This window comes from Entelurus aequoreus, linkage group LG01 (assembly GCF_033978785.1).
Source record: "Entelurus aequoreus isolate RoL-2023_Sb linkage group LG01, RoL_Eaeq_v1.1, whole genome shotgun sequence".
In the NCBI taxonomy this organism is placed as follows: domain Eukaryota; kingdom Metazoa; phylum Chordata; class Actinopteri; order Syngnathiformes; family Syngnathidae; genus Entelurus; species Entelurus aequoreus.
The window spans coordinates 36,669,250-36,696,617 of NC_084731.1; the positions used below are offsets into that span (position 1 = coordinate 36,669,250).

The 27,368-nt window shown below is 41.4% G+C and overlaps 1 protein-coding gene across 2 annotated transcripts in view; it reads left to right on the forward strand.

Moving 5' to 3' along the window:
- The window catches only part of LOC133651268 (macrophage-stimulating protein receptor-like), a 65,362-nt gene that overhangs the window by 19,952 nt on the left and 18,042 nt on the right, over positions 1-27,368 (forward strand). For both annotated transcript variants that reach the window (XM_062049325.1, XM_062049327.1), the window contains exons 5-10: positions 4,948-5,118; positions 5,197-5,357; positions 5,426-5,555; positions 22,780-22,916; positions 22,989-23,174; positions 23,270-23,369. In XM_062049325.1, coding sequence (XP_061905309.1) covers positions 4,948-5,118; positions 5,197-5,357; positions 5,426-5,555; positions 22,780-22,916; positions 22,989-23,174; positions 23,270-23,369 — 885 coding nt within the window. The remainder of the gene's footprint in view (positions 1-4,947; positions 5,119-5,196; positions 5,358-5,425; positions 5,556-22,779; positions 22,917-22,988; positions 23,175-23,269; positions 23,370-27,368) is intronic.

Genomic DNA, 27,368 nt, shown 5'->3' on the forward strand with positions numbered 1-27,368 from the left:
ATATAACGTTAACCTGTTTACAAAAAAAACCCTATAGAATTTACGGTAAAATACTGGCGGCTGTGGTTGCCAGGAATTCACCGTAAAAAAAATCAGGGTCAATTTTAGTGCTGCCAATCAACCTATTTCCAGGTGCATGTCTTTGGAGGTGGGAGGAAGCTGGAGTAGCCGGAGAGAAACCAAACAGTCACAGGGAGAACATGCAAACTCCACACACAATGAACCCTAGCCCGGGAATCGAACCCAGGACCTTGTCACTGTGAGGCACAAATTATAAGAACAGCTCCACCGTGATGCCCTGTCACCAATATTAGTATCTGCAAAATGCCTGTGTTTCTGAGACATGTTAGCGGTACATTAAGGATTTTAACTTGAAAGTATTTGTACAACCTTTCACTGCACAACTCACAACATGGCCTCCCGCAACATGTTTCTTCAAGTGAGCTATTAAAAATGAAACTTAAATGCTCCATATTTGTTAAATAGTTGCTTGCAACCAGTTCCTACACATTTAAACACAAAGCGTGGTTCATTTCGATGCAGTTTGCGATTAAGAACATAGCCATAACCCCTCAAAGTCTGAAGCAACTTGCCACAACAATACAAGAAAACATGTTGTTAGCCAAAAGTTAACTAGGCTAAAGCTTTAACACAAACCCTTAAACAATTAAGGTTAGTTGTAAATTTAAATGTACACAATCAGAAAAATCATTAATTTAGACAAAATAATACCTTCAATTTCAAAGTATTGGCATGTTCACAGTTAGGTCATGTGTGTTCTACATATTATACCTATAGTAATTTAGGTCACCTACTGTTTCTTAGTTTGCAAGAATCAGACAGCATTTGCTACTGTGATCAACTATTTTTGACTTTACGGTGTTTAATTCTTGCTATTTAACAATTGCTTGCCGTAGTTTTACTGGTAATTTTTTACGGTGTGCAATAAAGGCCAATTTTCAGAGAAACTCGCCAATACGCTGTCATATAGACTTGCACTTGCCAAGACACACACAAATCACACGCACGCAGACACGCACACACAACAACCCTTTTTTCGCCACACAACACAGCACTCCAAAACCATTGTAATGCTCACGGTCAATGAGTAGCAATAGCAACAAAGAGCAAACACTGAAGAACTCTTTTTCTAGCGTAGTAACACATCGGCGTGCCATGGTATTAGCCGTAAAAGCTAGATACGGAAAGAGATGCGCTAGCTTCTACACTAACAGGAATCACGTTTGAGTTTGTAATACACAAGACAATGTGTTAAGACACCAATCTTACTGTCTGAAAAACATGAACACTCATGTTACATTCTCTGTAAAGTATTAGCCCAAATTTCATGTTTGTTTGTACACAGCTAGCGAGACAGCATATGTACTAGGGGTGTGGGAAAAAATCGATTAGAATTCGAATCGCGATTCTCACGTTGTGCGATTCAGAATCGATTGTCATTTTTAACAAATCTATTTTTTTTAATTTATGTATTTATTTATTTTTTCATTTTATTTTTTATTTATTTTTACTTTTATTTTTTTAAATTAATCAATCCAACAAAACAATACACAGCAATATCACAACAATGCAATCTAATTCCAAAACCAAACCCGACCCAGCAACACTCAGAACAGCAATAAACAGAGCAATTGAGAGGAGACACAAACACAACACAGAACAATCCAAAAGTAGTGAAACAAAAATGAATATTATCAACAACAGTATCAATATTAGTTACAATTTCAACATAGCAGTGATTACAAATCCCTCATTGACATTATCATTAGACATTTATAAAAAATTTAAAAAAAATGAACAATAGTGTCACAGTGGCTTACACTTGCATCGCATCTAATAAGCTTGACAACACACTGTGTCCAATATTTTCACAAAGGTAAAATAAGTAATATTTTTGGTTCATTTAATAGTTAAAACACATTTACATTATTGCAATCAGTTGATAAAACATTGTCCTTTACAATTATAAAAGCTTTTTACAAAAATCTACTACTCTGCTTGCATGTCAGCAGACTGGGGTAGATCCTGCTGAATACCTATGTATTGAATGAATAGAGAATTGTTTTGAATTGGAAAAATATCGTTTTTGAATCGAGAATCGCGCTGAATCGAAAAAAATCGATTTAGAATCGAATCGTGACCCCAAGAATCGATATTGAATCGAATCGTGGGACACCCAAAGATTCGCAGCCCTAATATGTACTGTAGTTGTAATAACAGGCATGACGTGCTGCGTGTATCATGATCAATAAAATGTGTGACTCACTCGATGAACAGTTGTCTGTTTGGTCCAGCAGGCCAGGGAAGTTTTTTCCGACGTTTTTGGGTAAGCATGCCATTTATATCAAAATAGCACAGCTTCAAATTCCACAGCTTCAATTGACTTTCACCTCACTCTCTCGACTCCCGTCTGCTCCAACGTCTCACTCTTCCTTTGCGCTGGCTTTTAGAAGCAGTAGTTTATCCTCATTATATTTAGCTTAAAAAGGATAAGGTTGTGAATCCTCCTTTGTCCAGAAATAGTCGTCTTTGTTGTTTGTTATCGTGTCTGCCATTAGAAGTCGGAAGTGTGCTGCTACGGCAACGGAAATAAATGTGCCAAAGAACTAGTTCCGGCAATGATTAAAATGACCAAAATACAGTAAATATTGAACATATTACATATTGTTATGAACGTGTCTGTTACTGCATTATATATAGACTTGCAGTGTATACAAAACATTGATGGAGGGTTTTGAAGTTGTTTTAGAGGGCTTTGAAGGCTCCCATTCGCCGCATCTTCCAAGCGTTTTTTATCATCTTAAAATAAAAAAGAAAAAAGACATGTCTCTTATAATGATTGTGAACAATAGGCAAAATAAAATAAAAAAAGTACAGTCTCCATTTAAGTGTGTCACTGCGCGCACCTTTATCCAAAATGCGCACTTTGGGTGGAGCAACCCTTAAATGTGGAAGTTTCCCTCTCAAATCTTGCTTTCTGTGTATTCTCCCATCGACATAAGTATTTTTGTTCTTATGTGCCTCTGAGACTGGAAGAAGTCAAGTGGCCTTGAAGGTCAAACATTATATTGCACTTGAAGTTTTTATAATCAAATGGAAAAAAAAAAAATTGCAGAAAACTATCAAATCTATTCTGACCACTTCAATTAAGGCACCTGCAAACATCCATTGAGATGAGGATAAAAGCACCACGATGCTGCTCTCTATTAGGCGGCCGCACATGTGTCTGCCATGTTTGACCATCCTGGTACAAACGGACGCTTAATACATCTGGACCGGGATCATTGAACTGTGTGACTATTTAATAGAAAATAAAAATTGTATGCAGCTCAAACTGTCAAACTGTCACACTCCCCCTTACAAGCACACACACACAAAAACACACATAAAACGACACAAACAGCTGAGTAAGCGCCTCTGATACGTCACAGCTGGGTGGTTATTATAACAAATAAATAAAGTTGAATCTACAGATTATTATTTACATAACGCATGCCAGGAAGAAGAAGCTGTTGTAGCATGCATACTAGAGATGCGCGGATAGGCAATTATTTCATCCGCAACCGCATCACAAAAGTCGTCATCCACCCGCCATCCACCCGAACTAACATTTTATCAAAACCACAACCGCCCGCCACCCGCCACCCGCCACCCGCCACCCACCCGTTGTTATATATCTAATATAGACGATGCAAGGCATTAGTGAGGTTAGAAAGCTTTTGCCTGTTAAAGAAAGGAGACTGATCCAATGCAGCAGAGACATTCAATGCGTGCCACGCATTAATATCTCTTGGCCACGCATTAGAGGCTAAGAGATATTAATGCGTGATAATATCATTTATCATTATTATAATATTATTGTCATTTCCATTAAGAAAGTGGTCTTTAGTATTCCCTTTTTTAATTTGTCGCGTACCACGTTTGCTGCAGGCGTTGCCATCTTTTTATTTTTTTCTTCTTCTGCTGTTGTGTTGTGTTGTGGTGTGCTGTGTCACGCCAAATTTCTTCCCCCTACAAAAACCTCCCCCCCCATTTACTTCCGTGGTCATGTTTCCCCTTACGTCATTGACAGCGATCGATAGCACTTCGGCTTTGACTGCCCGTCGCTGGAAGGATACTTCGTCTTTGACAGCTGCTGGAATCTGAAGAAATCGATTATTGTTTTTTTTTGTACAGGCGCGAAACAGGACAGTCGCGTGCCGGTTAAGGACCCCCGGCAACTTTGTGACTTTATTGGACGCAGCCCCGGAAGTAAATGGGGGGGATGTTTTTGTAGGGGGGGAAGAAATTTGGCGTGACAGCTGCATCAGTGCCTGATGAATAATTGCCTGTTTCAAAGAGTGCTGCTCGTTTTTCGTATGTGGTTACAACATTTAACTATGTATATATATTTCCGAATTGGTTCAACCGCCACCCGCCCGAATGTATTTAAAATCTATTTTTTTCATCATGCATCCGCCCGACCCGCGGATTATCCGCGGACGCCGCGGTTGTGTCCGCAAACCGCGCATCTCTAATGCATACACACACTACATCACCCTGACAACACACATTCACATAACAAGTACTGCCTGGATTGATACAACCTTTTCAAATTAAAAGTGTTATATTTTTCATGGATCTCAAAAACATTTGCAAGTGTTAGTAAAACAGCTTAACTTCTTTTGGCTGTGTGAAATTTATGGAACATGAAGTTTTAGTAACAGCCAAAAAAAAAGGTGTGATGGCAAAGTCCGCCTCTATGAATTTACTGCTTTAGCACTTCAGCCTAATCTGAGCGGGGTGTGTGTGTCTGCAAGCTGGATGGGAGAATACAAACAAAAGAAACGTGCCTAACTTCAAGCGTGTAAAAAAGCGCAAACGGGAAAATAAAGTGTTCCCAAAATGAACCAACCTGTGACCGAATCCTTTTTTTTTTGCTTCCAGTTGTTTAGGGTGCCTTCCATCGGACCGGGGTGTACACATTTTGTGACGTGCTCCATGTGTTTGACAGCACCGCGCTTCATGAACTGCGGCTGGTGCTCGGGAACGTGCTCGAGGAAACACAAGTGCGCCTCCGTATGGAACAAACATTCTTGCGCGCCAGTCATAACCGAGGTAAACCTAACAGACAATTTAGACTCGTACTGGTGACACTCGCCACAGCAAACCATTGATGGCTTTTCTCTTTTGCAGTTTTTCCCCAAGATAGCACCAGCTGGTGGAGAAACGGAGCTGACACTTTGCGGCAGAGATTTCCAGTCTCCTCTCAGCCCGCCCACTGTGACCACACACGTGGTCACCGTGGGCACCGCAACGCCGTGTGCTGTCCTGCCTGCGAAAAGCAGCAGTCAAGTGTGAGTAGCATAATACCCACAATGCAACACAAATGTTGACCTTATGTGGTTGAAATCTTTCCCTGCAGACTTGTGTGCAAGGTAAAGGACAACGTGTCCAAACACAATCTGACCATCGCTTTGGAAGTGCATGAGGGAATGGTGAAGGGGCACTACTCCATTGAAGGCAGAGCTCAGGTGTCTGGTTTCTCTCTTGTGGTGAGTTTTAAAGTCATACACTTCATGTTCTTAGACTACACATTTACTGTGAATGCTCCAAGAATAGCCACTAAAAAACAAAACATTAGTTGGAATCAGGCGACTGGTATTTCCAAAATGTAACACCTTTTAATATATTACAATATATTAAAAGGTGCAATGGACTTGACCGATGCAATGGACGTCGAGTGGATCTAGTTAATAGTGTGAGAGTCCAGTACATAGTGGGGCCAGCAGGGGATCATCTTGAGTGGAGACAAGTCAGTAGCGCAGAGACGTCCCCAACTGATGCACAGATGAGTGGTCAACCCCGGGTCCCGACTTTGAACAGCTAGCGCGTCATCCGTGGCTACCTAAAAACCTCTCCACATAGTAGAGGGGGGCAGAGCAGAAAAGAGAGGGGGCGTATATATATATATATATATATATATATATATATATATATATATATATATATATATATATATATATATATATATATATATATATATATTATATATATATATATATATATATATATATATATATATATATATATATATATATATATATATATATATATATATATATATATATAAATACAATCTAAACGGTCTTTTCCTTAAACTGAAGAAAAGTCATATGTCCACTGATGTTTAAAAACTCTACACTCTGAGTCTAATTTATGTTTCCCCAATGATTTCGCCATTTTTTCCCCTCGTGCACTAATTGACTGAAAGATCGCGCACTTGCCGCCTTTGTGGCGCAAGCGTGATGACGTCCCAATACCGCTGGGAAAATGCATTTTTTGACAATATGATTTGCTTGAGCGGCTAGGAGACCCAATAACAAGCGGTAGAAAATGGATTGATGGATGGGCGAAAAAGGACAGATTAAAAAAAATGTATACATACCTTCTTTTTTTTTAGTCGGGACTACCCGCGGGCCGGATTTTGGACGCTGGCGTACCGTATCTGCCTAGGAGACCCAGTAACAAGCGGTAGAAAATGGATTGATGAATGGGCGAAAAGGGACAGATTAAAACAAATAATAATTTAAAAAAAATATATATATATATAGATATTTTTTTACTGGGTATTACCCGCGGGCCGGATTTTGGATGCTGGCGTGCCTTATCTGCCTAGGAGACCCAGTAACAAGCGGTAGAGAATGGATTTTAGGATGGGTGAAAAAGGACAGATTAAAAAAAATTATAATCAAAAAATAAATAAATAAAATTTTGATTTACTTTTTAGCCAGGACTACTTGCGGGCCGGATTTTGGACGCTGGCGTGCCGTATCTGCCTAGGAGACTCAGTAACAAGCGGTGGAAAATGGATTGATGGATGGTTGAAAAAGAACAGATTAAAAAAATAATAATTTAAAAAAAACATTTTTTTTTATTTTTTTTTTTACTTGGTACTACCCGCAGGCCGGATTTTGGACACTGGCGGGCCGTATCTGGCCCGCGGGCTGTAGTTTGGGGACCCCTGATTTAAAGGCTAGAGTGTATAAATTAGTTTTAAGATGGGACTTAAAGGCCTACTGAAACCCACTACTACCAACCACGCAGTCTGATAGTTTATATATCAATGATGAAATCTTAACATTGCAACACATGCCAATACGGCCGGGTTAACTTCCATCCATCCATCCATCTTCTTCCGCTTTTACGAGGTCGGGTCACGGGGGCAGCAGCTTAAGCAGGGAAGCCCAGACTTCCCTCTCCCCAGCCACTTCGTCCAGCTCCTCCCGGGGGATCCCGAGGCGTTCCCAGGCCAGCCGGGAGACATAGTCTTCCCAACGTGTCCTGGGTCTTCCTCGTGGCCTCCTACCGGTCGGACGTGCCCTAAACACCTCCCTAGGGAGGCGTTCGGGTGGCATCCTGACCAGATGCCCGAACCACCTCATCTGGCTCCTCTCGATGTGGAGGAGCAGCGGCTTTACTTTGAGCTCCCCCCGGATGGCAGAGCTTCTCACCCTATCTCTAAGGGAGAGCCCCGCCACCCGGCGGAGGAAACTCGTTTCGGCCGCTTGTACCCGTGATCTTGTCCTTTCGGTCATAACCCAAAGCTCATGACCATAGGTGAGGATGGGAACGTAGATCGACCGGTAAATTGAGATCTTTGCCTTCCGGCTTAGGTCCTTCTTCACCACAACGGATCGATACAGCGTCCGCATTACTGAAGACGCCGCACCGATCCGCATGTCGATCTCACGATCCACTCTTCCCTCACTCGTGAACAAGACTCCGAGGTACTTGAACTCCTCCACTTGGGGCAGGGTCTCCTCCGCAACCCGGAGATGGCACTCCACCCTTTTCCGGGCGAGAACCATGGATTCGGACTTGGAGGTGCTGATTCTCATCCCAGTCGCTTCACACTCAGCTGCGAACCGATCCAGCGAGAGCTGAAGATCCTGGCCAGATGAAGCCATCAGGACCACATCATCTGCAAAAAGCAGAGACCTAATCCTGCAGCCACCAAACCAGATCCCCTCAACGCCTTGACTGCGCCTAGAAATTCTGTCCATAAAAGTTATGAACAGAATCGGTGACAAGGGGCAGCCTTGGCGGAGTCCAACTCTCACTGGAAACGTGTCCGACTTACTGCCGGCAATGCGGACCAAACTCTGGCACTGATCATACAGGGAGCGGACCACCACAATCAGACAGTCCGATACCCCATACTCTCTGAGCACTCCCCACAGGACTTCCCGAGGGACACGGTCGAATGCCTTCTCCAAGTCCACAAAACACATGTAGACTGGTTGGGCAAACTCCCATGCACCCTCAAGGACCCTGCCGAGAGTATAGAGCTGGTCCACAGTTCCACGACCAGGACGAAAACCACACTGTTCCTCCTGAATCTGAGGTTCGACTATCCGCCGTAGCCTCCTCTCCAGCACACCTGAATAGACCTTACCGGGAAGGCTGAGGAGTGTGATCCCACGATAGTTAGAACACACCCTCCGGTTCCCCTTCTTAAAGAGAGGAACCACCACCCCGGTCTGCCAATCCAGAGGTACCGCCCCCGATGTCCACGCGATGCTGCAGAGTCTTGTCAACCAAGACAGCCCCACAGCATCCAGAGCCTTAAGGAACTCCGGGCGGATCTCATCCACCCCCGGGGCCTTGCCACCGAGGAGCTTTTTAACTACCTCAGCAACCTCAGCCCCAGAAATAGGAGAGCCCACCACAGATTCCCCAGGCACTACTTCCTGATAGGAAGACGTGTTGGTGGGATGGAGGAGGTCTTCGAAGTATTCCCTCCACCGATCCACAACATCCGCAGTCGAGGTCAGCAGAACACCATCCTCACCATACACAGTGTTGATAGTGCACTGCTTCCCCTTCCTGAGGCGGCAGATGGTGGTCCAGAATCGCTTCGAAGCCGTCCGGAAGTCGTTTTCCATGGCTTTCCCGAACTCCTCCCATGTCCGAATTTTTGCCTCCGCGACCGCCGAAGCCGCACACCGCTTAGCCTGTCGGTACCTGTCCGCTGCCTCAGGGGTCCTATGAGCCAAAAGAACCCGATAGGACTCCTTCTTCAGCTTGACGGCATCCCTCACCACCGGTGTCCACCAACGGGTTCTAGGATTACCGCCACGACAGGCACCAACTACCTTGCGGCCACAGCTCCAATCAGCCGCCTCGACAATAGAGGTGCGGAACATGGTCTATTCGGACTCAATGTCCAGCACCTCCCTCGTGACATGTTCAAAGTTCTTCCGGAGGTGGGAATTGAAACTCTCTCTGACAGGAGACTCTGCCAGACGTTCCCAGCAAACCCTCACAATGCGTTTGGGCCTGCCAGGTCTGTCCGGCATCCTCCCCCACCATCGCAGCCAACTCACCACCAGGTGGTGATCGGTAGAAAGCTCCGCCCCTCTCTTCACCCGAGTGTCCAAAACATGAGGCCGCAAATCCGACGACACAACTACAAAGTCGATCATGGAACTGCGGCCTAGGGTGTCCTGGTGCCAAGTGCACATATGGACACCCTTATGTTTGAACATGGTGTTTGTTATGGACAATCTGTGACGGGCACAAAAGTCCAATAACAAAACACCGCTCGGGTTCAGATCCGGGCAACCATTCTTCCCAATCACGCCTCTCCAGGTTTCACTGTCGCTGCCAACATGAGCATTGAAGTCCCCCAGTAAAACGAGGGAATCACCCGGGGAAGCACTCTCAAGTACTCCCTCGAGTGAATCCAAAAAGGGTGGGTACTCTGAGCTGCGGGTTGGCGCGTAAGCGCAAACCACAGTCAGGACCCGTTCCCCCACCCGAAGGCGGAGGGAAGCTACCCTCTCGTCCACCGGGTTGAACTCCAACATGCAGGCTCTGAGCCGGGGGGCAACAACACAGGCCCGGCCACCAGGCGCTCGCCATCGTGCCCCACCTCCGGGCCTGGCTCCAGAGGGGGGCCCCGGTGACCCGCGTCCGGGCGAGGGAAATCTGGGTCCATAGGTTTTATTTTTCATTGAGGTCTTCGAGCTGCTCTTTGTCTGATCCCTCACCTAGGACCAGTTTGTCTTGGGAGACCCTACCAGGGGGAATAAAGCACATAGCTCCTAGGATCATTACTTATAAAGTGCAATTTTAAAATTCCCGCCACACTTCCGGTTGAAAAACTCCTTTGGATATGATTTATGTGCGTGACGTCACAAAAGCAACGGAAGTGGTTGGACCCCATCGGACCCGATAGAAAAGCCTCTTGTTTTCTTCGACAAAATTCCACAGTATTCTGGACATCTGTGTTGGTGAATCTTTTGCAATTTGTTTAATGAACAATGGAGACTGCAAAGAAGAACGTTGTAGGTGGGATCGATCGGTGTCTTAGCGGCTAAGTACAATACTGTAATATCTGTGATATTTGCAATAGTGTACTGTGTCTTTAAGGGTTTGGGGAACGCGCATGCACGAGTGAGTTGGCGGAGAACTTGAGTGTGTGTGAGCGTGAGTTTTGGCTAACAGCAGCTCGTGTATGTGTGTGCGTTACTTTTTGAACTACAACCAGTTACCGCTTTTTAATAAAGCGATTGAGCAGCGCATCCTCGTCTGTGTGACTCCTTCTCCACTGCGGGGCATTACAATACTTACAGCAACACAACGAGGACTACTTACCCTGACGCCTAGCCGATGCTTGCCGCCAAACCCACGGATGAAGTCCTTCGTCGCGCCGTTGATCGCTGGAATGCAGGTGAGCACGGCTGTTGATGGGAAGATGAGGGCTGGCTGGCGTAGGTGGAGCGCTAATGTTTTATCATAGTTCTGTGAGGTCCGGTTGCTAAGTTGCTAAATTAGCCTTAGCGTCGTTAGCAACAGCATAGTTAAGCCTTACCAAGCTGAGAATTTTTAACCGTGTAGTTACATGTACATGGTTTAATATTATTGTTGGTCTTCTGTCTATCCTTCCAGTCAGGGGTTTATTTATTTTGTTTCTATCTTCATTTGAGAACGACGCTAGCACGTTAGCTCAGTAGCTAAGTGTGTCACCGATGTATTGTCTTGGAGATAAAAGTCACTTTAAATGTCCATTTCGCGTGCTCGACTCTCATTTTCAAGAGGATATAGTATCCGAGGTGGTTTAAAATACAAATCCGTGATCCACAATAGAAAAAGGAGAGAGTACATAGTTCTGTGAGGTCTGGTTGCTAAGTTGCTAAATTAGCCTTAGCGTCGTTAGCAACAGCATAGTTAAGCCTTACCAGGCTGAGAATTTTTAACCGTGTAGTTACATGTACATGGTTTAATATAATTGTTGGTCTTCTGTCTATCCTTCCAGTCAGGGGTTTATTTATTTTGTTTCTATCTTCATTTGAGAACGATGCTAGCACGTTAGCTCAGTAGCTAAGTGTGTCACCGATGTATTGTCTTGGAGATAAAAGTCACTTTAAATGTCCATTTCACGTGCTCGACTCTCATTTTCAAGAGGATATAGTATCCGAGGTGGTTTAAAATACAAATCTGTGATCCACAATAGAAAAAGGAGAGTGTGGAATCCAATGAGCCAGCTTGTACCTAAGTTACGGTCAGAGCGAAAAAAGATACGTCCATCACTGCCTCTCAAGTCCTTCACTGTAACGTTCCTCATCTACGAATCTTTCATCCTCGCTCAAATTAATGGGGTAATCGTCACTTTCTCGGTCCGAATCTCTCTCGGTCCATTGTAAACAATGGGGAATTGTGAGGAATACTAGCTCCTGTGACGTCACACTACTTCCGGTACAGGCAAGGCTTTTTTTTATCAGCGAGCAAAAGTTGCGAACTTTATCGTCGATTTTCTCTACTAAATCCTTTCAGCAAAAATATGGCAATATCGCGAAATGATCAAGTATGACACATAGAATGGATCTGCTATTCCCGTTTAAATAAAAAAAAATCATTTCAGTAGGCCTTTAAATGCTTCTACTGAGGTAGCATCTCTAACTGTTACCGGGAGGGCACCCCAGAGTACTGGAGCCCGAATAGAAAACGCTCTATAGCCCGCAGACTGTTTTTGGGCTCTGGGAATCACTAATAAGCCGGAGTTCTTTGAACGCAGATTTCTTGCCGGGACATATGGTACAATACAATCAGCAAGATAGGATGGAGCGAGACCGTTTAGTATTTTATACGTAAGTAGTAACACCCTAAAGGCGCATCTTAAGTGCACAGGAAGCCAGTGCAGGTGAGCCAGTATAGGAAAGGAAAGGAACAATAATTTTGTAAAACACACACACAACACAAACATAAACACAAAATAAAAGGAAACTGCTGAGTCGGCATCAAAAGTATTGATGAATTGATTATAAACCACAGTACGACAAGTGTAATTTTCACACCATCAGCCCAATGTGTCACCAGGAATTCTGGGCCCCATATGAAATAAAATAACGTAACGACCTGCTGGGGTTGATGTCGTGTTCATGTCTGGGTGATGTTCAGAGTTCCCATGGTCATGAACGTACCACGCCTGGAAGGTGATTGGCGAATAAGGAGGAAGGGTTGTTGTTGCGGAAATAAGATACAAGGATAGACGTGCGTGTGGCAGGAACGAGATAAGTGTTGGAATTGAGCTGTATTAGTATAGGTTGTTCAATAAAAGTAAAAAAAAAAGAGTGCAGAATTTGTGTGTACTTCTTCTGGACGCTACAATAATAATAATAGGCTGACAGCAACATTTTAAAGCGCATGCAGAGCTAGATAAATCTGCTGGATGTTAAATCACTCACCATACTATAAATGTATATACTGCCACATAGTTAGGGGAAATAAATCATCATGGCAATATATCACAATACTTTTTCTAACAATATAATATACATTTTAAGTTTTTTTTAAATTAGGAGTGTCCCCAGATAAGTTCATATCTGGGCTGAAGCCCAGGGGCCCCCGATTTTGACGGCAGAATGCAATGATTAGTGTTCATAGCTGTCAATTACAAACAGCTCAGCTTCGTCTAGCGATTGTTTACTGTCTCTCACTCAGCTGCGTTGTTTTTCCTACTGCTCCGAGCGGGGCGCGAAACCCACGTCGTCCGTGTGAAAGGCCAGCGCACTACCACTGAACTAAAAACACAGGCAGTCTCCCGGATTGCCAGCACTGTACTTGAAGTTGACTGGCTTCTTTTACACTCCCACAGACGTGCATGCGCCCGTCGCTGAGGAGATGTATTCATGAAAGGCCTACTGAAATGAATTTTTTTTATTTAAACGGGGATAGCAGATCCATTCTATGTGTCATACTTGATCATTTCGCGATATTGCCATATTTTTGCTGAAAGGATTTAGTAGAGAACATTGACGATAAAGTTCGCAACTTTTGGTCGCTGATAAAAAAAGCCTTGCCTGTACCGGAAGTAGCGTGACGTCACAGGTTGAAAGGCTCCTCACATTTCCCCATTGTTTACACCAGCAGCGAGAGCGATTCGGACCGAGAAAGCGACGATTACCCCATTAATTTGAGCCAGGATGAAAGATTCGTGGATGAGGAACGTGGGAGTGAAGGACTAGAGTGCAGTGCAGGACGCATCTTTTTTCGCTCTGACCGTAACTTAGGTACAAGCTGGCTCATTGGATTCCACACTCTCTCCTTTTTCTATTGTGGATCATGGTTTTGTATTTTAAACCACCTCGGATACTATATCCTCTTGAAAATGAGAGTCGAGAACGCGAAATGGACATTCACAGTGACTTTTATCTCCACGACAATACATCGGCGAAGCACTTTAGCTACGGAGCTAACATGATAGCATCGGGCTTAACTGCAGATAGAAACAAAAGAAATAAACCCCTGACTGAAAGGATAGACAGAAAATCAACAATACTATTAAACCATGGACCTGTAACTACACGGTTAATGCTTTCCAGCCTGGCGAAGCTTAACAATGCTGTTGCTAACGACGCCATTGAAGCTAACTTAGCAACGAGACCTCACAGAGCTATGCTAAAAACATTAGCTATCCACCTACGCCAGCCAGCCCTCATCAACACCCGTGCTCACCTGCGTTTCAGTGATCGACGGAGCGACGAAGGACTTCACCCGATCATCAATGCGGTCGGCGGCTAGCGTCGGATAGCTCGTCTGCTATCCAAGTCAAAGTCCTCCTGGTTGTGTTGCTGCAGCCAGCCGCTAATACACAGATCCCACCTACAGCTTTCTTCTTTGCAGTCTTCATTGTTCATTAAACAAATTGCAAAAGATTCACCAACACAGATGTCCAGAATACTGTGGAATTTTGCGATGAAAACCGAGCTTTTTGTATTGGATACAATGTGTCCGAATACTTCCGTTTCAACCATTGACGTCACGCGCATACGTCATCATACATAGACGTTTTCAACCGGAAGTTTAGCGGGAAATTTAAAATTGCACTTTATAAGTTAACCCGGCCGTATTGGCATGTGTTGCAATGTTAAGATTTCATCATTGATATATAAACTATCAGACTGTGTGGTCGGTAGTAGTGGGTTTCAGTAGGCCTTGAACAAATGTATTTTTTGAAATGGATTATAATTTTGCATTGTTGCCGTTCTGTTGAGTAAAACCCCATCAGCCCCCCTGAGTGTCCCGATACAGCATTTTCACTTTTGATATATTACAGCCTGAAGTATTGGCTGATAATGATAATGATCCAAAACAATATCAGCAGGAATCATACATACCTGTATTATTTTGTGGTGGGAAATGTTATAAAAGCTTTGATCAAGTAATATTAGTCAAACAGAGAAAAATGTTAGATATGAAAAACACCAACCTATTTATTATTAACGTCTGGAATTAACTTATGTTGTCTTTATGTTGACGTGGAGGCGTACCTGGTTTTAAAATTTTTTTTATGAGACCTAGTGGTCACAATAATTCATGAAGTTAAGCTCGCTACGTAGTAAGTTGAATGATGCGGACACCTTTGTTACTGAATACTTCCTAGTACGCTTCTGCCTTGGAGACCTTGTATGTGTAAGTAATATGCAACTATGATTGTTAAATACTTGTTTATATTGACAAATGTGCTTCAATGTTGTTTAATTATTATTACGCATGTCTAGTTTGTGTATTATTGTGAAGTGAATTATATTTATATAGCGCTTTTCTCTAATGACTCAAAGGTGCTCAGTTGTTGTGTAGCCTATCCCAGCTGCACTCGGGCGGAAGGCGGGGTACATCCTGGACAAGTCATGCCTTTAAAATAAGTATTGTATACAAAATAACACAATAGAATGTACTACTAACAACTCCAGTAGTTGGATGAAATAATGTAATAATAATGTACAGCATTTACCTCGGCGAGTGGACTTCTACAATATCGCCTTTCAGCTGCTTCACCGTCAAACACACCATCATCAGCTTTTTCATGGATACATGTCCACTGTCTAACTGGCTGCCCAGCTTTGCACAAGTAAACACACTGCAGGACTGCTTGTATCAGACATTATATCACACATTTTACATGCAAGCACATAGCATTACATTTTTAATTATATCGGACCAATATCCGATATCAGTATCGGACCGGGACACCCCTAGTTTCAATATAGATTGGTTTAAAGTCTCTCTCTCTTCTACTCTGGCGTTGTCGGCAGTGAGAGGCGACGGATTGGGGTGGCAATTCTTGTTGCCCCCCGGCTCGGAGCCTGCATGTTGGAGTTCAACCCGATGGACGAGAGGGTAGCTTCCCTCCGAATTCGGGTGGGGGAACGGGTCCTGACTGTGGTTTGCGCTTACGCGCCAACCCGCAGCTCAGAGTACCCACCCTTTTTGGATTCACTCGAGGGAGTACTTGAGAGTGCTCCCCCGGGTGATTCCCTCGTTCTACTGGGGGACTTCAACGCTCATGTTGGCAGCGACAGTGAAACCTGGAGAGGCGTGATTGGGAAGAATGGCTGCCCGGATCTGAACCCGAGCGGTGTTTTGTTATTGGACTTTTGTGCCCGTCACAGATTGTCCATAACGAACACCATGTTCAAACATAAGGGTGTCCATATGTGCACTTGGCACCAGGACACCCTAGGCCGCAGTTCCATGATCGACTTTGTAGTTGTGTCGTCGGATTTGCGGCCTCATGTTTTGGACACTCGGGTGAAGAGAGGGGCGGAGCTTTCTACCGATCACCACCTGGTGGTGAGTTGGCTGCGATGGTGGGGGAGGATGCCGGACAGACCTGGCAGGCCCAAACGCATTGTGAGGGTTTGCTGGGAACGTCTGGCAGAGTCTCCTGTCAGAGAGAGTTTCAATTCCCACCTCCGGAAGAACTTTGAACATGTCACGAGGGAGGTGCTGGACATTGAGTCCGAATGGACCATGTTCCGCGCCTCTATTGTCGAGGCGGCTGACAGGAGCTGTGGCCGCAAGGTAGTTGGTGCCTGTCGTGGCGGTAATCCTACTACCCGTTGGTGGACACCGGCGGTGAGGGATGCCGTCAAGCTGAAGAAGGAGTCCTATCGGGTTCTTTTGGCTCATAGGACTCCTGAGGCAGCGGACAGGTACCGACAGGCCAAGCGGTGTGCAGCTTCGGCGGTCACGGAGGCAAAAATCGGACATGGAAGGAGTTCGGGGAAGCCATGGAAAACGACTTCCGGATGGCTTCGAAGCGATTCTGGGCCACCATCCGCCGCCTCAGGAAGGGGAAGCAGTGCACTATCAACACCGTGTACGGTGAGGATGGTGTTCTGCTGACCTCGACTGCGGATGTTGTGGATCGGTGGAGGGAATACTTCGAAGACCTCCTCCATCCCACCAACACGTCTTCCTATGAGGAAGTAGTTCCTGGGGAATCTGTGGTGGGCTCTCCTATTTCTGGGGCTGAGGTTGCTGAGGTAGTTAAAAAGCTCCTCGGTGGCAAGGCCCCGGGGGTGGATGAGATCCGCCCGGCGTTCCTTAAGGCTCTGGATGCTGTGGGGCTGTCTTGGTTGACAAGACTCTGCAGCATCGCGTGGACATCGGGGGCGGTACCTCTGGATTGGCAGACCGGGGTGGTGGTTCCTCTCTTTAAGAAGGGGAACCGGAGGGTGTGTTCTAACTATCGTGGGATCACACTCCTCAGCCTTCCCGGTAAGGTCTATTCAGGTGTGCTGGAGAGGAGGCTACGGCGGATAGTCGAACCTCGGATTCAGGAGGAACAGTGTGGTTTTCGTCCTGGTCGTGGAACTGTGGACCAGCTCTATACTCTCGGCAGGGTCCTTGAGGGTGCATGAGAGTTTGCCCAACCAGTCTACATGTGCTTTGTGGACTTGGAGAAGGCATTCGACCGTGTCCCTCTGGAAGTCCTGTGGGGAGTGCTCAGAGAGTATGGGGTATCGGACTGTCTGATTGTGGCGGTCCGCTCCCTGTATGATCAGTGCCAGAGTTTGGTCCGCATTGCCGGCAGTAAGTCGGACACGTTTCCAGTGAGGGTTGGACTCCGCCAAGGCTGCCCTTTGTCACCGATTCTGTTCATAACTTTTATGGACAGAATTTCTAGGCGCAGTCAAGGCGTTGAGGGGATCTGGTTTGGTGGCTGCAGGATTACGTCTCTGCTTTTTGCAGATGTGGTCCTGATGGATTCATCTGGCCAGGATCTTCAGCTCTCGCTGGATCGGTTCGCAGCTGAGTGTGAAGCGACTGGGATGAAAATCAGCACCTCCAAGTCCGAATCCATGGTTCTCGCCCGGAAAAGGGTGGAGTGCCATCTCCGGGTTGCGGAGGAGACCCTGCCCCAAGTGGAGGAGTTCAAGTACCTCGGAGTCTTGTTCACGAGTGAGGGAAGAGTGGATCGTGAGATCGACAGGCGGATCGGTGCGGCGTCTTCAGTAATGCGGACGCTGTATCGATCCGTTGTGGTGAAGAAGGAGCTGAGCCGGAAGGCAAAGCTCTCAATTTACCGGTCGATCTACGTTCCCATCCTCACCTATGGTCATGAGCTTTGGGTTATGACCGAAAGGACAAGATCACGGGTACAAGCGGCCGAAATGAGTTTCCTCCGCCGGGTGGCGGGGCTCTCCCTTAGAGATAGGGTGAGAAGCTCTGCCATCCGGGGGGAGCTCAAAGTAAAGCCGCTGCTCCTCCACATCGAGAGGAGCCAGATGAGGTGGTTCGGGCATCTGGTCAGGATGCCACCCGAACGCCTCCCTAGGGAGGTGTTTAGGGCACGTCCGACCGGTAAGAGGCCACGGGGAAGACCCAAGACACGTTGGGAAGACTGTGTCTCCCGGCTGGCCTGGGAACGCCTCGGGATCCCCCGGGAGGAGCTGGACAAAGTGGCTGGGGAGAGGGAAGTCTGGGCTTCCCTGCTTAAGCTGCTGCCCCCGCGACCCGACCTCGGATAAGCGGAAGAAGATGGATGGATGGATGGATGTTTTAAAGTCATGCTTTGGGCCGTTTGAAACTGAAGGACAATTTCTCCACCTCCACTCCACAAAGTGTCGCTGTACTGCTACCTCGTTGTACCGAAGTTAATGGTGAGCAAGGCAGTACAAGAAGTTGGCAGTTAAGAAGCAGAGGATTTTTTTTTCACATTTAAGTGGCAAGAAACTCTCTGTGCAAATGCAACACATATAATGGATCATTTGACTTACACTGTTTTTGACTTTGTGTGTCCAATGAATTATTAAACAAAAATAATCATCTAGAGCAGGGATTCTCAAACTGTGGTACGTGTACTACTAGTGGTACGCGGGCTTTATCTACTGGTACACCAAAGAATCCCTTGATTAAAGTACAGTGTTTTATTTTCCTATATTCAAACATAGTGTTACCGTTAAACTGTGTGCAATGTTACAATGGCCAAAAATGTTGAATATACTTCTTAAATAAAACCTCTGCCTTATTTTTAATAAATACTTAGGCCTACTGCGCTACTGTAGTTTAATGTTGATCATTATGGTGGTACTTGGAGAGCCACGTTTTTTCTGAGGTGGTATTTGTTGGAAAAAGTTTGTGAACCACTCATCTAGTGTACAAAAAGGCCACTCCAGGCTTTTTTGTGATTGTTGCGGCCATCCATCCATCCATCCATTCATTTTGTACCGCTTGTCCCTTTCTGCCTAAAATGGTTGAATTCGAACCAGCTTCTCAAAAAAATTCAACATTTTGATGCTTTTTTTTTTTGTGATAACATTGAAACCACTTATGATTTTATGAATTTGTTATCAGTGTTTTAAATGTTCCCTGTAACCTTAAATCTCAAAAAGATGCACAGATTTCAACATAAATTGGAAAACAAATACTGTATTGACGATTTACTCCATGTTTAAAAGTAGGCACTAGATGGCAGTAAAAGCACATACTCATTGTCATTGTAATGAACTAGAACTAATAATAATATTGATTAATTATATTTACAGAAAAAACACCACCAAATGCTTCCTTGTCCGATGTCTGCTCCGTCTTCCACAAGTTGCAGACATTCTCTGTGTATGTTTTACACTTGAAAAGAAGTGTCCATCTTAATTCATTTATGTTCCAACACATTTACTCCTGCATGTTAAGCGCATTTGTGAACTGCCGAATGCCATCTATAGCGCTAATCTTTGTTGGTAAATGATAGACTATGAGCGATTATCATCACACTTCAACATCTCTAACATGTAAATGCTGCCTCTTTGCTAGGTCAGCATTGCAAATGCAATTGTGTTCTTACACTGGATGAATACATGTCAAATAAATACATAAATAGATTTAATCTGGAAAGTAAATGTTTATGTACTACACGTAGGAGCCTAAATGCTATTTAAGTTAATTTACATTCTATGGAAGGTGTTTTATGTTTATTCAGCCAAAAGGGACTATTTACTTTGAGTAACACGAAAATTTATATATTGCATGCTTAGAATAATTATAAGGCACACTTTATTTGTAATTATTACATTTGTGTGAATAATTCGATATCGTACTATTTTATACTGCTTCAATACAGTGAAGAATATGTAACCGTTTAATTGCATTTTTTCCCACATCGTTATTGTTTGACGTTTTTGAATGAAAGTTCACAAGTTTTGGGAGTTTTTGTTGTTGTTGCCGCAGCAAGCAGGAGCAGGAGAAAGTAGAGGAGCGTCAAGCTAAGGCTTCATTAGGAAACTACACTACATTACCCTGAAGACAGGAACAGGAAGTAGGTCTGAGCTGTGCAGGAAGACAGCAATTGTGCTGTTTCATTATTAAATAGTTGACAAACATAGGTTTTGATTAGACAGTCTACGTTCGCGTTTAAGCACCGCTTAGAGACACATTTGATTGGTGAAAATGACGCTGATTGGCCAAACTGCGCGAGGAAGTTGCAGGAATTGGATGAAGAAGTTGCGAGGCCGCACACAATCTATGTGGATTGGTTGAATTTGTGTTAGTTGGCGTGATTGTGTCATCGCAAATAAACAAAAAAAAAAAATTATTTTAAATTCATCACTTAACTATGTAAAAATGTAACAATACATTGCAATATTCCAATACTGTATCGTGAAGTCCGTCCATCCATTTTCTACCGCTTGTCCCTTTTTCGGGGTCGTAGGGGGTGCTGGAGCCTATCTCAGCTGCGTGAAGTCCTTGCCAGCTATTTTGCTGTGTTAATAAACCACACATCAGGAGGTTGCCTACACCCACGGATGTTAATGCCATTGTTCTATGACCGCACAATATTTCCACACATCAGTGGTTTTGTGCTTTTGTTGACACGCCCCCGTAACTGTAGATGAGGGGTCCTCAAACTACGGCCTGCAGGAAGTCCCAAGCTTTATAAAAAAAAATAACAATACAAAAAATAAAATATATATATTAGGGGTGTGGTAAAAAATTGATTCAAATTCGAATCGCGATTCTCACGTGGTGCGATTCAGAATCGATTCTCATTTTTAAAAAATCTATTTTTATTTTATTTTTTTTATTTTTTATTTTTTATTTATTTTATTTTTTTTTAATTAATCAATCCAACAAAACAATACACAGCAATACCATAACAATGCAATCCAATTCCAAAACCAAACCCGACCCAGCAACACTCAGAACAGCAATAAACAGAGCAATTGAGAGGAGACACAAACACGACACAGAACAAACCAAAAGTAGTGAAACAAAAATGAATATTATCAACAACAGTATCAATATTAGTTACAATTTCAACATAGCAGTGATTAAAAATCCCTCATTGACATTATCATTAGACATTTATAAAAAAAAAAAAAAAGAACAATAGTGTCACAGTGGCTTACACTTGCATCGCATCTCATAAGTTTGACAACACACGTTTTTTTTTCCTGAGGGAACTCTCCTGAAGGAACCAATAACGTACTATCTATCTAACACACCGTGTCCAATATTTTCACAAAGATAAAATAAGTCATATTTTTGGTTCATTTAATAGTTAAAACAAATGTACATTATTGCAATCAGTTGATAAAACATTGTCCTTTACAATTATAAAAGCTTTTTACAAAAATCTACTACTCTGCTTGCATGTCAGCAGACTGGGGTAGATCCTGCTGAAATCCTATGTATTGAATGAATAGAGAATCCTTTTGAATCGGTAAAAAATCGTTTTTGAATCGAGAATCGTGTTGAATTGAAGAAAAAAAAATCGATTTTGAATCGAATCGTGGGACACCCAAAGATTCACAGCCCTAATATATATATATATATATATATATATATATATATATATATATTAGAGATGTCTGATAATGGCTTTTTTGCTGATATCCGATATTCCGATATTGTCCAACTCTTAATTACCAATTCCGATATTAACTGATACCTATATATACAGTCGTGGAATTAACACATTATTATGTCTAATTTTGTTGTGATGCCCCGCTGGATGCATTAAACAATGTAACAAGGTTTTCCAAAATAAATCAACTCAAGTTATGGAAAAAAATGCCAACATGGCACTGCCATATTTATTATTGAAGTCACAAAGTGCTTTATTTTTTTTGAACATGCCTCAAAACAGCTTGGAATTTGAGACATGCTCTCCCTGAGAGCGCATGAGGAGGTTGAGGTGGGCGGGGTTGAGGTGTGTGTGTGTGGGGGGGGGGGTTTAGGGGGAAGCGGGGGGTATATATTGTAGCGTCCCGGAAGAGTTAGTGCTGCAAGGGGTTCTGGGTATTTGTTCTGTTGTGTTTATGTTGTGTTACGGTGCGGATGTTCTCCCGAAATGTGTTTGTCATTCTTGTTTGGTGTGGGTTCACAGTGTGGCGCATATTAGTAACAGTGTTAAAGTTGTTTATACGGGCACCCTCAGTGTGACCTGTATGGCTATTGACCAAGTTTGCCTTGCATTCACTCTAGCCGCTCAGGCAAATCATATTGTCTAAAAATGCATTTTCCCATTGATAACATGACATCATCGCGCTCTGAATATATATATATATATATATATATATATATATATATATATATATATATATATATATATATATATATATATATATATATATATATATATATATATATTGTATATATATATATACTGTATATACATATATATACATATATATATATATATATATATATATATATATATATATATATATATATATATATATATATATATATATATATATATATATATATATATATAAATTTGGCCAGGGGCCGGGCTGTATATATATATATATATATATATATATATATATATATACACATTTTTTTAACCCAATGCGGCCCCCGTATCAAAAAGGTTTCGGGACCCCTGCTGTAGATGATCGAACAGAGGCCTTATTTAAAGCATTTTGTGTATGATGCACATGAATTAGACGGTGAAGTGACAGAAGCAAATGTTCCATCTATTAGGAGCCTAGCATCACACAGATCAAACCAGAATACGGTCCTATGTTTGGAGGGACTCTGGTCACGCTGACAGGCAGCTATCTTGATTCTGGGATGCAGAGAGAAGCTTTCATTGCTGACAAAAAGTGTCAGATTCAAAGGTGAGCATCGCATGAGTATTTCTTTGTACAAAAAAAGAAAAAGGATGTAGTTCAACGTGTTCCTGTGTGTAGCGTTGCAACTGCAGCCAACAGCAGCACCTGGTCTTGGATGGAGTGTGTCACTGAGGCTGCCTCAAGTGTGGGAAATGTTTCTGTCAAAGTAGTCATTGACAACTTTCAGGTCACTACTACGAAGACGTTTGTGTACAAAACAAACCCAGTCATCGCTTCTGTGTATCCTAACTGCAGTTTCATCAGGTAGGACGTAGGAAAAATACTACAACAATGCAGGAATTGTACACGAATGGAAGTAAACGTTGCGTGTGTGTTGTTTTGTTTCTGCTGTCGTTCAGCGGCTCCAGGCTGCTGATTGAGGGTCAAAGTCTTGACTCCGCACAAAAAACTGTAGTACAGTACACTTCCAAAAAACACAAAAGGGAACTAAAAGTACTGGTAAGTTTACTTTATGTACGTGTTCTTTATTTTATGTATGTGTTCTTTACTTGATGGACATGTTCTTTACTTGATGTTCAGGTTCTTTACTTTATGTACGTGTTCTTTATTTTATGTATGTGTTCTTTACTTGATGTTCATGTTCTTTACTTGATGTTCATGTTCTTTACTTTATGTACGTGTTCTTTATTTTATGTATGTGTTCTTTACTTGATGTTCATGTTCTTTACTTGATGTTCAGGTTCTTTACTTGATGTTCATGTTCTTTACTTTATGTACGTGTTCTTTACTTTATGTACGTGTTCTTTACTTTATGTACATGTTCTTTATTTTATGTATGTGTTCTTTACTTGATGTTCATGTTCTTTACTTGATATTCATGTTCTTTACTTTATGTACGTGTTCTTTACTTTATGTACATGTTCTTTATTTTATGTATGTGTTCTTTACTTGATGTTCATGTTCTTTACTTTATGTAAGTGTTCTTTATTTTATGTATGTGTTCTTTACTTGATGTTCATGTTCTTTACTTTATGTACGTGTTCTTTACTTTATGTATGTGTTCTTTACTTGATGTTCATGTTCTTTACTTTATGTACGTGTTCTTTACTTTATGTACGTGTTCTTTACTTGATTTTCATGTTCTTTACTTTATGTACGTGTTCTTCACTTTATGCACGTGTTCTTTACTTTATGTACGTGTTCTTTATTTTATGTTTGTGTTCTTTACTTGATGTTCATGTTCTTTACTTTATGTATGTGTTCTTTATTTTATGTTTCTGTTCTTTACTTGATGTTCATGTTCTTTACTTTACGTACGTGTTCTTTACTTTATGTACGTGTTCTTTATTTTATGTATGTGTTCTTTACTTGATGTTCATGTTCTTTACTTGATATTCATGTTCTTTACTTTATGTACGTGTTCTTTACTTTATGTACATGTTCTTTATTTTATGTATGTGTTCTTTACTTGATGTTCATGTTCTTTACTTTATGTACGTATTCTTTTTTTTATGTATGTGTTCTTTACTTGATGTTCATGTTCTTTACTTTATGTACGTGTTCGTTATTTTATGTATGTGTTCTTTACTTGATGTTCAAGTTCTTTACTTTATGTACGTGTTCTTTACTTTATGTACGTGTTCTTTACTTTATGTACATGTTCTTTACTTTATATACGTGTTCTTTACTTTATGTACATGTTCTTTACTTTATGTACGTGTTCTTTACTTGATGGTCACGTTCTTTACTTTATGTACGTGTTCTTTACTTTATGTACGTGTTCTTTATTTTATGTATGTGTTCTTTACTTGAAGTTCATGTTCTTTACTTTATGTACGTGTTCTTTACTTTATGTACGTGTTCTTTACTTTATGTACATGTTCTTTACTTGATTTTCATGTTCTGTACTTTATGTACGTGTTCTTCACTTTATGCACGTGTTCTTTACTTTATGTACGTGTTCTTTATTTTATGTTTGTGTTCTTTACTTGATGTTCATGTTTTTTACTTTATGTATGTGTTCTTTATTTTATGTTTGTGTTCTTTACTTGATGTTCATGTTCTTTACTTTATGTACGTGTTCTTTATTTTATGTACGTGTTATATACTTTATGTACGTGTTCTTTACTTTATGTACGTGTTCTTTACTTGATTTTCATGTTCTGTACTTTATGTACGTGTTCTTCAGTTTATGCACGTGTTCTTTACTTTATGTACGTGTTCTTTATTTTATGTTTGTGTTCTTTACTTGATGTTCATGTTCTTTACTTTATGTATGTGTTCTTTATTTTATGTTTGTGTTCTTTACTTGATGTTCATGTTCTTTACTTTATGTACGTGTTCTTTACTTTATGTACGTGTTCTTTATTTTATGTATGTGTTCTTTACTTGATGTTCATGTTCTTTACTTGATATTCATGTTCTTTACTTTATGTACGTGTTCTTTACTTTATGTACATGTTCTTTATTTTATGTTTGTGTTCTTTACTTGATGTTCATGTTCTTTACTTTATGTATGTGTTCTTTATTTTATGTTTCTGTTCTTTACTTGATGTTCATGTTCTTTACTTTATGTACGTGTTCTTTATTTTATGTATGTGTTCTTTACTTGATGTTCATGTTCTTTACTTGATATTCATGTTCTTTACTTTATGTACGTGTTCTTTACTTTATGTACATGTTCTTTATTTTATGTATGTGTTCTTTACTTGATGTTCATGTTCTTTACTTTATGTACGTATTCTTTTTTTTATGTATGTGTTCTTTACTTGATGTTCATGTTCTTTACTTTATGTACGTGTTCGTTATTTTATGTATGTGTTCTTTACTTGATGTTCAAGTTCTTTACTTTATGTACGTGTTCTTTACTTTATGTACGTGTTCTTTACTTTATGTACATGTTCTTTACTTTATATACGTGTTCTTTACTTTATGTACATGTTCTTTACTTTATGTACGTGTTCTTTACTTGATGGTCACGTTCTTTACTTTATGTACGTGTTCTTTACTTTATGTACGTGTTCTTTATTTTATGTATGTGTTCTTTACTTGAAGTTCATGTTCTTTACTTTATGTACGTGTTCTTTACTTTATGTACGTGTTCTTTACTTTATGTACATGTTCTTTACTTGATTTTCATGTTCTGTACTTTATGTACGTGTTCTTCACTTTACGCACGTGTTCTTTACTTTATGTACGTGTTCTTTATTTTATGTTTGTGTTCTTTACTTGATGTTCATGTTCTTTACTTTATGTACGTGTTCTTTATTTTATGTACGTGTTATATACTTTATGTACGTGTTCTTTACTTTATGTACGTGTTCTTTACTTGATTTTCATGTTCTGTACTTTATGTACGTGTTCTTCAGTTTATGCACGTGTTCTTTACTTTATGTACGTGTTCTTTATTTTATGTTTGTGTTCTTTACTTGATGTTCATGTTCTTTACTTTATGTATGTGTTCTTTATTTTATGTTTGTGTTCTTTACTTGATGTTCATGTTCTTTACTTTATGTATGTGTTCTTTACTTTATGTACATGTTCTTTATTTTATGTATGTGTTCTTTACTTGATGTTCATGTTCTTTACTTGATATTCATGTTCTTTACTTTATGTACGTGTTCTTTACTTTATGTACATGTTCTTTATTTTATGTTTGTGTTCTTTACTTGATGTTTATGTTCTTTACTTTATGTACGTGTTCTTTACTTTATGTACGTGTTCTTTATTTTATGTATGTGTTCTTTACTTGATGTTCATGTTTTTTACTTTATGTCCGTCCGTGTTCTTTACTTTATTTACATGTTTTTTTACGTTATGTACATATTATTTACTTTATGTACATGTTCTTTACTTGATGTACGTGTTCTTTACTTTATGTACATGTTCTTTACTTGATGTGCATGTTCTTTACTTTATGTACATGTTTTTTGCCTTATGTACACATTCTTTAGATTATGTATGTGTTCTTTATATAAATGTTCTTTGCTTTATGTACGTGTTCTTTACGTTATGTACATGGTTGTAACTTTAGATACATGTTCTTTACTTTATGTATGTGTTCTTTACCTGATGTACACGTTATTTACTTTATGTACGTGTTCTTTACCTTATAAAGTTAAAGTACCAATGATTGTCACACACACACTAGGTGTGGTGAAATTATTATCTGCATTTGACCCATCACCCTTGATCAACCCCTGGGAGGTGAGGGGAGCAGTGAGCAGCAGCGGTGGCTGCGCCCGGGAATCATTTTTTGGTGATTTAACCCCCCAATTCCAACCCTTGATGCTGAGTGTCAAGCAGGGAGGTAATGGGTCCCATTTTTATAGTCTTTGGTATGACTCGGCCGGGGTTTGAACTCACAACCTACCGATCTCAGGGCGGACACTCTAACCACTAGTATGTACGTGTTCTTTACATGATGTACACGCTATTTACTTAATGCACGCGTTCTTTACTTTACGTACACACTCTGTACTTTATGTATGTGTTCTT